Genomic DNA, 11,479 nt, shown 5'->3' on the forward strand with positions numbered 1-11,479 from the left:
TTTTAATCCATTATAGTTGCCTAATAGAAACTGAAATAAAATTTTTAGTTTATAAATATAGCAGATGTTTCCCCTCTTACTCGCTTTAAGAATGATTTACTTTCTCCCATATAAAGGTCCAGGATGCACTTTTATCAAAAGGAAATCCTTAAGATAGCTGAAAAGAATAGTATGTGCTAATATACAGTTTTTAGTTCTTCCACAAGAAAGTAATGGGTACAACGAGAGCAGGGATAGTGATTGTTTAAAGAGGACATGCGTTTGCTCTTGGGCTTTAATCACTATAATATCAGATATGGGCAATACAGTGTACTGTTTCTTCCTTTTGAAACATCACTTTTTACAGTTGGTAAATACAGAGGAAGATCTCAGTGAAAAATCTAAATAGATTAAGTCACAATTTTATAATTAATGCCAGCCTTTTAATTATAAATGCAGCTCACCTCATATTTAGATCAAAAACTTAGTTCTTTTATTGTAATTCTTATAAATGTCAGAAGTACTGCGTTTGAGTTCTTCTATACAGTTTTCAAAGTTGTTTATATTCTGGCCTAATCATTTGTATCAATGCTATTTTCCATGATTATATTGAAGTTTTATTCAACCCAGTCCTCCTCTCTTTCCTCTACTTAGTGTGTTCCTCATAGATAACATGTCTTTCTGCCTATTTGTTGTTCCAAATGCTACATTTCAGCGTTCTGTTTAATTATACTTTTGGGACAGTCTTCTCTAATTTTCTAACCAACACCCTTTTTTCTCATACTTAATTAGAAATCTTGTGATCTTTAATTTTTTAATGTGTATTAATCCTATCTAATGGGATATGCAGCCATCTACTTAAAAATTAACCCAAAGTTACTTTTTAATACTTCTTTTTTGTTAAAAAGTAGAAAGCCCTTTTCAACATCCCCCAGGAATGTTTATTCCCACACACATACTACAGTCTTGGGGCCTGCAACCCATTTGTGAATTGACAAATGATACCTTTCCAAATCAGAAAAAAAGGGAAAAATACTAGATTTGGGCATCTCAAAAAATAATAAACATAAATTTAATTTTTTTTTTCCTAATTTGACTGTTATTTATGCACTTGTATTGAGCCAGTATGCTATGCCTCCATGGCAACATTCTACGATGGTTGCCAAGAGGACAGGCCTTGGCTCATGTGTGTCAAGACAGACGAGATGCAGCATCTCCTGACTGCTGTATGAGGCATGTTGCACAGCTTGTGTTGTCAGTTCAAGTCTTGGTTGAATGATTGACCAGAATTCCTTAATAAAATGCAAACTGCCTATTTTTAAAATATTACTCAAATAAAATTGTACTACATAGCTACATTTTCTCCCTGTCTCTTTTGTTCTTGTAAATTAATATTGCCTACTTGATCATAAAGAAATATGATCAAATGTATTTTCCTGCATTTTTAAAAATTAATGCAGAATGCTGACCATAAAGTGTCTTCTGCATAGAGAAAGGGATTTGTTTGGAGGATTTTAATTTCGGCAGAAACACGAGTTATTTAGCAAGGAATGGCATTGATACCTAGATGGATCAATGAGAAGGCTGTCGATCACTTATTTTTATACACACGTACATTGGACTGGGCACACACATGCTCGTATGTGCATGGAAGGGTGCCATAGAAACTGGTGGTAGCCCTAAAATGGCCTAGAGTAGGAATAAAAAGTAGGCTGTTCATGCACATTTTTTTTTACTCTTTAAAAATTATACTTGACTTTTTATCTGTATCCCTTTGTACTTTTATTTTTTTATTAGTTCAGTGTTTAGTTAAAAAGTAATATTTTCATGATTTAATAGTTCCAAAGGTGTAAAATGAAACTAATTTGCACTAAATCAAAATTAAATGAGATAAAATAGTATATATTTAAGGCATTTTTCTTTTGGGTTGGTAATGAGAAGGCCCTTCAAAGTCAAAACTTAGATCTGAATACTATTTTAAATTTTGTCAACCTTTTTAAAACCATCATGCTAGAACTCTCATTGGCTATGTTTTTGGTTTTTTGTGTTTTTTTTTTAGAAACTTCCTAGTTTATTTTCTTCCTTCGATTTTCTTCTTTTTATTACATTGTCTTCCCATTTTATACTTACTACAAATTGCCTATTCAGATTTAATCTATTAGCTTGGGGAAATGAATCCTGTTTTCTGATTTATTGATTTAGAGTAATCAACTTTTTTCTTCATTTGCTTGCTTGCTGATTGGATCATGTAAGTCCCTCTGGGAAGTTTTAACAATTTGTGTTATATTTTAGGTGATTAGTAATCTTCAATTCTATTATATTAGCATTTATCAAGAATGCTAGTGCCCGGCTGGTGTGGGTCAGTGGTTGAATATTGACCTATGAACCAGATGGTCATAGTTCAATTCCCAGTCAGGGCACATGCCAGAGTTTCGGGCTCTATCCCCAGTAGGGGGTGTGCAGAAGGCAACCAATCAGTGATTCTCTCTCTTCTTTGATGTTTCTTTCTCTCTCTATCTCCCTCTCCCTTCCACTCTGAAATCAATAAAAATATGTATTTTTAAAAAGATGATATTCTTTATTAGCCAATAAGCAATAAGTTTTGACTTCCTATTAGAATTTTTTTATGGCTTTTATATTCAGTGAATATGTTATATTCAGTGAATGTTAACTGGAAAATTTGGAACATATAATCTTTATTTCATGCAGAGTGGTGAAATGGGACTTGCCCTGTAAGGTAAATTAAATCATAATTACATCCCACCTTGTCCCCAAATTATTTAATTGACTAAGAAATTAAAAGGTAGGAAGGCTTCTATTACTTTTACAGATATTTGGTAAGCTATAATTGAGAAGCAAATTGAAGTATTAGATATGACAAACTACATAATAGGAAATGTGTAACCAATACTATTTACGTAACACTCTAAATGTATTTTCCTGCATATTTTCTACACCAGCCTCCAACATCAAATAACTTTATCAATTTAGAATTCATTAAGGTTTCAAGGAAGTGAAGTGATGCAATTCCTCCATAATGCTTTAAGTGCTTTCCTACTAGATAATTAAGAGGTATGAAACTTTAATACCCATTTGTGGTTTTCTAATTTGCAGGTGTAACAAGTAATACTATTCAACCTACTCCACAAACTATTCCGGCCATTGATCCTGCACTTTTCAATACAGTTTCCCAGGGTAAGTCAGCTGAGTGTTTTATAAGTTATAATGTGTCTTTTGTTTGGGGGTATTGTTTCGTAATTTTACCTTAGGAGTGTTCAGGTAATTTGAAACACATTTCTTTGAGTGCCATGTTCACTAGATTCTCTAATGAATCAAGATTGTTTCATATTATCAAAAATGCCTAAATCTTAAGGCATTTTCTTTTTTTTCTTTACAGTTCCTTTTCTTTATACTGTATAAATGTAGTGGCACAAACATGTAGCCAAAGATATCATGGAAGCTTAGATTAGTTTAGTTCAAGATTGCCATGTGTTGCCCTGGCCTGGTGGCTTGGTTGGAGCATCGTCCTGTACACCAAAAGGTTGTGGGTTCGATTTCTGGTCAGGGCACATACATGGTTACAGGTTTTATCCCAGGTCTGGGCAGGTATGCGAGGCAACCGATTAGTGTTTCTCTCACATCGATGTTTCTCTCTCTCTCCCTCTCTCCCTCTCTCCCTCTCCCCCTCTCCCCCTCTCCCCCTCTCCCCCTCTCCCCCTCAGCCCTCTCTCCTTCTCCCTCTCTCCCCCTCTCCCCTTCCCTCCTTCCTTCCCTCCCTCTCCCTTCTTCTCTAAAAGTCAATAAAAACATATCCTCAGGCAAGATTAAACATTTTTTTAAAAAAGATTGCCATGTGTTATGATTATATTTCTCATTTGTACTGAGTGATCAGATTATGTAGGATGAGAAACTAATTTAAAATAAAAATCTCTGAGGATAATTATTTTGATTGGTTGTTTCATAGGCTAGGTCAGTGGTCGGCAAACTCATTAGTCAACAGAGCCAAATATCAACAGTACAACGATTGAAATTTCTTTTGAGAGCCAAATTTTTTAAACTTAAACTATATAGGTAGGTACATTGTTATTAATTTAATTAGGGTACTCCTAAGGCTTAGGAAGAGCCACACTCAAGGGGCCAAAGAGCCGCATGTGGCTTGCGAGCCGCATTTTGCCGACCACGGGGCTAGGTGATTTGTTTGTTGATTTTTTTAAATTTTATTATTTAAAGTATTACAAATAGTAGTACATATGTCTCCTTTTTTCCCCTCATTGACCTTCCCCCCGCCTCCCCTACCCCCCGGCACATGCCTTCACTGTTTGTTGATTTTAATCTTTGCTACTTATGCATTTCTGTTACTTCCCCCCAGTCCATGGTGGTGTTTTTGTTTTGTTTTATTATAATTTCTTTTTATTTATTTATGTATTTATAATTTATCATTGTTGAAAGTATTATAGATGTCCCTTTTTTTTTCCTCACTGACTCCCTCCACTGAGCTTCCACCCCTCCCCAGGCCTTCACCACATCATTGTCTGTCCATGGGTTATACATATGTGCACCTTCCCTCTGAAATTTATCATTTTCTTTTGGTCTTTCTCATTCAGTTATTGTCATATGTCTGATGGGATTTAGTCCTCTTTATTTAGAATGAACACCTTGCTCTACTATTTTTAATTTTATTACTGAGTTTGAGTTTGTGTTTCCCCTGGTACTATGTCTGCCGGTCTGTTTCCCACGTGATTTTTCAATTCTCCTAGTGTTAATGGAAACTGGCCATTAAGCTACCTGCCTCTAAGTTGTGGAACTAGAAGAGCTTTATTTAGAAGGGCCATGGGAGGGGGTGACACATCTACCATGCTGGTATTATGAACATAACATGAATTGATTACATGTTTCCTCTAATTCTGCATTCATTTGGTTTACTAGTATGACATCAAAAAGACTTATTTATAGTTGGTTCAGAATTTAATGAAAGGGGACATGAGAGGTTGGAGCACAGTGCACTCTCTACTGAAGGTAATGGTGTCTCCAAGCACTGAAAACTATGTTGGTGACTATACATTTAAATAGATGCAAAAATATTTTAAAGATTTCTAAGCTATAATGTTATTGAAAACAGAGAATGACTTTTATGTGCTGTTGGTGGGACTATAAATTGGTAAAGCTTTTCTCATTAGCATTATGTCAGTATCAGAATGGCAAATATAATTTTTTGACCTAGCTATTATACTTTTAAGAATCTATTTTTAAAATATACTTAGATGTGAGCATAAAATGTATTTACAGAAATATTTATGTCAGCATCATTTATAGTAATAGAAAATCTTAAATGCGTATTAATGGAAAAGTAGTCATTTATGATCTATTCTATACTAACAAATACTGTGCACATATGAAGAAAGGATGGGATTTGGATCACATCATCAGTCACATTCTTTTTTTTAATATGTGCACACCCAAGTGTCCATCAGTAGATGAGTGGGTAAAAAACCCGTGGTACATTTACATAATGGCATACTACTATGCCGTAAAAAAGGAAGAAACTCTTACCCTTTCTGACAGCATGGATGGTCTTGGAGAACATTATGCTGTAAAATAAGCCAGTCAGAGAAAGACAAGTAACATATGATTTCACTAAATATGTGGAATTTCACAAGAAAACTGAACTACCAAGCAAAATAGTGATGGACTCAGAGAGAGCAGGCAGACAGCTCTAATGGGGAGGGAAGGATGGAGTGTGGAGCAGTTGAGCAAAAAAAAAAAGAGAAGTCAAGGACATGGACAACAGTGTGGTTGATTGCGGGGAGGGGGTGGGTGGAGGTGGAAGAGTGCATAGAGAGGATAAATGGTGATGGAAAAAATAAATAAGAATGTGATAACTCTCATGTGAAAAGATCTAGACACAGTAAATAAAAATTCAAGTTGCAGAACATTATATAATATGGCCCTGTTTAGGAAACAACAAAAAAGTTTAAAACAAAACTATATCCTCCTATGTGTACATATGTGTTTAAATCCATAGGAAAAGCCTAGAGAATTCAAAAAAATAAATAATGGTTTCATAACCACCATATCTATCACTACCACTTCTAGTACTTTTAATACCCCCTTCCTGTTACATTTTTCTCTTTAGTGTTTAGTACGTATTGCCTTTTAATACACACATAATATGTGTGCATTAGTATTATTATATTTTAAATGTTTTTGTAATGAATTTTTGGCTATCTCTGGAGAGGAGAATGGAATTGGAAAGGGTATTTGAGGCACAGTATTTACTTTTTTACTTTGTGTACCTCTCTCTATATAGTATTAGAATATGAATAACAACTTATAAATTTTTTTGAGAATCGAATATCTAAAAGGCATTCGCATAGTACCTGATGTAACAAACCTCTACCTCTAATCATTGCTGTTGTTGTTGCCATTAATAAGTGGCATCTTTTGGCAGTGCCTGGATAGAAGGTATACAGTACTATGCTTTACGGTTACCTCCAAGATTTACTGCAGGTCAGAGGGTTCCCTTCCGATTCTGTCTGTGCATCCATTGAGTCGGGGAATAATAGAGTATATTAGGATCAAATAAATTATCCAGGGTTCTTGACATGAATTTCTAGAACTACCTGGTTAAATAAGGAAGAATCCCTAAAGACTCATTTTGGAAATATTTACAATTAAATTTTATTCCTTGGAAACTTGATAATTCAGCCTTGGAAATGGATGCTTATGCCAACTGAGCATGCAGGGACTTCTCTTTATACCAAATAATGTTGCCTTTGATTCGTGCTGACCGAGGCTCTCTTTCCACTCTAGTAGGGAGCTTGATGGATAGCTCTAGCTGTCTTCTGTGTCTGTTCTTGTCCTGCCCTGTGAAGGAGAATCAGGTCTGTGGTTCAGACAGTCTTGTCTGAAGCCATCGGGAACCTAAAAGCACATATTTCAGAAAAGAGATATTATGTTAAACAACCTCTCTAATCCTCTAAACAACTTTTAGGGCCACAATATTCTCTCTGTCTGGTTCTGATTATGGGCTCTGGCAAATTTTAATGATAGGAAAAAGACAACTTTTATTTTGGTACATTAAGCAGTATTTACTATTTTTCATATAAAATCAAGTAAAATGAAATTGAACTGTTTTTCCTTCCTATGTCTTTTCCACTTCCTCTATTTAGGTTTTAAATGCTAATTTAGAAGAGTCATAATTAAGAGACAGATTTTATTTTTATTTAAAATTTTAATTAAAATGTTTTATTTAATGACTTACATATTATTTTTTTTAAAATATGGGAAAGCCTAAACTGTTACAAAATACCAGAAGTAACTATTTGAAATGGCTTAATAAGTTATTTATACTTCTGATTGTTGAAAATAAATTACATGTCTGTCTAAGTCTATAACTTATATTTTTTATCTAAATCATAAGTTGGTTATTATCTAGTTATTTTTTGAGTTACAAACTTTTCATACATATCTATTACATTTATTGCATATATATAATTATATTTTTGTTAAAATACTTTCATTCATATTTTATAAATATTGAAATATTTATTTTATAAGAAAAGTAAATACTTTGTGTTTTAAAATAGTTTTATCATTGGTGGATAAGATTAGTTTATAAACCTAAAATAGTAACTGAATTCTTGCCACTATACACATTTTATCTGATTAATAAATAAGTGATATGTCAGCAAAACAGTGCTAAAGCTAATGCTGTAAAAATAAGATTAGTCCTGAGCATTAGGGCTTTCTTCCAGCAAATCCAGTAAATTCTGGGCGGATGCCTTATATTTTTAAAGATTGCCCTGAGATAAGAGTATAGGATATTAAAACACAGAATGAGCAGAGTTATAGTAAACTTAATTTTTAAAAGTGTCTCACTTACCTAGAAAGTATGTATATCTCAGTTACTAGAGCCTCTTAATATATGTTGAAAACCATTAAAGAATCTGGTAGGTATTTTCAAGCAAAAAACTGAGGCATGCCTGACCAAATCATCTAAGGAACTGCAGGATAATTATTATTTAGGTTTAATGGGTAACAAAATATATTATGTTTATTATAGTCTGCCCTTAGCCTTCTGATCAGTTCTCCTAGAATCCTCATAACATTTCTAAGGAAAAGGGTATTTATTTCAAAAGACAAAGTATTTAATTTTATCTTTAGAAATATATATTCAGGTATATTCAAATCCTAGATTGAATGAAATGTTTTTAGTATGGTTAGTTTACCCAAATTATTAGGTTGGGCTCTACACATATCAATCACACATGTAAATGGAAAACTTGCTGAGGAAATACATTTTGGAGAAATAAAGTGTAAGGGTGGTTTACATGCTAAGTTGTGTAGTTTAATTATATAAAACTTATGTTAAACCTTAGAGGTTTTTGTATGGGTGGCACAAAAAGATAAATTTTTGTTTATTTTTAAAGGAAAGTTAAACAACTTATGTAAAATTTTCACATAAAGTTTGTTATTCCTGTCTCTTTAAATTGAGGGTTAGATTTCCAGTTCAAATGAGGGTTGAATGGTTTAGTCTGTGTGTATTGTTCCATGAAAAGAGAGGCAGAGTGATTCTAGCATAATCACCAAACCTGCTACCCTTGTTTCACAGAGTATAATTTTTTATAATTAATTTTCCAAAATATAAAGAATTCTAGTTTATTACTCCTGAAAGGAAAATCTTGCTCAAGTAAGTTATTATGTATTGGTATATATGTGCTTTATATTAGTAATAAAAAAATAATAGCATGAGAAAATTTATTTAAAAACAACTGGGATTGAAAAAATCCTTCTATATTTTCTGTAATCTTGAATTTGTTTCCTAGCCTGAACAGAACACTTTTTATATTCTTATAAATATCTTAATTATTCTTTTCTTCTAGGGGATATCTGTCTAACACCCGAGGACTTTGCTAGAGCTCAGAAATACTGCAAATATGCTGGCAGTGCTTTGCAATACGAAGATGTCAGCACTGCTGTGCAGAATCTGCAGAAGGCCCTCAAGTTACTGACTACAGGCAGAGAATAAAGCCTTTGTACGGCAGATCCATGCATTTTTGGCTTAAAGAACTAACAGTCCATTAGTCTCTATCTTCCGCCTGACAGGAGCACAGTTTTAAGGAAGACTTCAGTTCCATTGACTATAACAATGAAACCTGTGTCTGTGTATCAGATCCTGTTGAAGCATTCGTCAGTGGCCTCAACCAGTTTTTATTGCCCATTTAGTGGATCCAGTAATCTCAGTGTATCGGGCTGATGTTAGCAAGATCCTAAAAATGCCCATTGAACTCTGCATCAAAAAATGAAAATACAGTTCTAAAAAAATTATTGGGAATAAGCATTGTACCTTAATTTACATGATTAAAAGAATGTTTTAATTTCTAATTTGAACAAACAGAGCATAGTACTTTGCTATAAAATTTTAATTTTAATAAAGATGGCCAGAACATTCCAGATTAGAAATCATGCCTTTTGTTTTCCTCAAAACTTATAAGACAGATACGAACATCCTAAACTGTTAGATTAATCTGAAAGAGATTATGTTCAAAATTCAATTTATATTCATGTTATAACTACATTAAAAGTTTAAATTTTCATGGAAAAGAAGCAAGATAAGGAGGTAGAATCACTTTTAGACATAAGAAGGATGTTGGTTTCCCAACTGCTTTTCCTTATCCATTGAAGCTTAAGGTGAATTGGTATTTGCTTCATAGGCAGCTTGACTGCATGTATAAGAGAATGAAAAAACAGTTTTTTAGTGATGCCTGGAAACCTGGTGCTTTAAGTTAGGATTATCCTCTGCTGCTATGGAATGGTTCTCTAGAGTGATAGCTATGAATGATGCAGAAGTTTATAAGAAATTAGATTTTCAGCTGTTAGGTTTATAAGTTTTATGGGGAATTTTGGATTTAATGTGTCACCTGCATTTGTGCTGTGTAAGAAATAAATGCAAGGATTCTTTTCACTAGTTCAGTTAACTACAGAGCCAAATGTCTGTTTTAATTTGCATGCTAGAATTGTCATTTTTAAGTCATTATTTTTAGTTACAGGAATATGATATTTCTTTAGTAAGACACAATTTTCTTTAAAAGAGAGAGATAAATTTGGTAAACTTACCTGTAACGTATCTGGTCCATTTATTCCACTAATATTGAAATACTTTAACATATGGGTCAGCAAACTATGGTCCATGGCTTGGCCACCTGTTGTTCAAATAAAGTTTTATTGAATCAAAACCGTACCCATTCATTTGTTTTATCTGTGGTTGCTCTCCACGACTGCAGAATTGTATTTCCTACAAGTCTAAAATATTTACTATTTGGCCCCCTAAGATAAAGTTTGCTGACTCCTGATCTCATAGTCTATCTGAAAGAAAATGAATTATTAACTCCTAATCATTTGTGTCTTTCAGTTTTTCTTTGCATCATTGTAATGCTGTGGTATAGGTTTGATAGAATGAGTATTCAGACAGAATAAACTGTTCTAAATTATTGAAAAAACAAGCCCCAAATAACATGCCTCATGATTAATGTTCATATCTTTCACAAATAAAGTCCTACAGCAGTTTGTAGGATTCAATATTTATATCTAGAAATCCAGTGCTCTGATAGACTTTTTTAGAACTTTATTGCAGTAGAAAAGTGGCTATAATGATTATTAGTGCTTAAAAGAGGTAAAAATTTTAATTCAAATCTTAATATGTATGGACACAAGAAAAAAAAACCTGTCACCTCTTATTTCACACTCTATTTTGTTGTTCCCAGTTGGGAGAAGAAGGAGGGAAGAAGACAGTGTGGGAACCCTGGGGCCTCCTGATAAGTGGGCCATGGTCTGACAGCCCTTATCTGTAAGATGGAAGCAACACCACCAGACACCTCAGAGTTTGTTAGGAGAGCTGAATGAGAGACTTTACATCAAGTAGTCCGCACATAGTAGCAATCTACACATGTTCATTGTTGTTAACATTAATGTTATATTAATAATAGAAATTGTCAATAATAACTTATTTCCTGAATTTCAGGAGATCCCGGTTGTCTCTGTGGCCTATTGCCTAAAAATGCTTTCTTGTATGGGGATTAAATTATAAAGATTTTTTAACTTTGTACTTCTTCCTATAAAATCTAAGACGAAGTTAGAAATTTACTAATGTAACACTAGGATGGGAATTTCCAGTTAGTCATTCAACGTGTATTTATTGAGCAGCTACTTTGTACCTGACATGAAGAAATTGCTGAAAACAAGAGGAACAAAAAACTGCCTCATAGACTTTATATTTGAATGAGAGGTAACAAATTAAATAAAAAGTATATCATGTATTCAACCAGTGGTTTTCAAAGGGTAATTGTTAGAAATGCAAATCTCAGTTCCTACCTGCCCCCAGTCCCACCCTATCAGAAACTAAGGGTGGGGCCTACCTTTTTGGGTTTTAAGAAACAGAAGATATCAACCAATGAACTACTATGCATATATGCATAACCCATGGACTTGGACAATGGGGTGG

The 11,479-nt window shown here is 33.6% G+C and overlaps 1 protein-coding gene across 3 annotated transcripts in view; it reads left to right on the top strand.

Moving 5' to 3' along the window:
* VTA1 (vesicle trafficking 1) overlaps nt 1–10,545 on the top strand; it is a 45,982-nt gene extending 35,437 nt beyond the window's left edge. For all 3 annotated transcript variants that reach the window (XM_059700514.1, XM_059700515.1, XM_059700516.1), the window contains 2 exons: nt 3,094–3,174; nt 8,862–10,545. In XM_059700514.1, coding sequence (XP_059556497.1) covers nt 3,094–3,174; nt 8,862–9,007 — 227 coding nt within the window. In that variant the 3' untranslated portion in view covers nt 9,008–10,545. The remainder of the gene's footprint in view (nt 1–3,093; nt 3,175–8,861) is intronic.
* Nucleotides 10,546–11,479: the final 934 nt, after the last annotated feature.

The sequence above is a fragment of the Myotis daubentonii genome, chromosome 6 (assembly GCF_963259705.1).
Source record: "Myotis daubentonii chromosome 6, mMyoDau2.1, whole genome shotgun sequence".
NCBI classification, from domain to species: Eukaryota; Metazoa; Chordata; class Mammalia; order Chiroptera; family Vespertilionidae; genus Myotis; species Myotis daubentonii.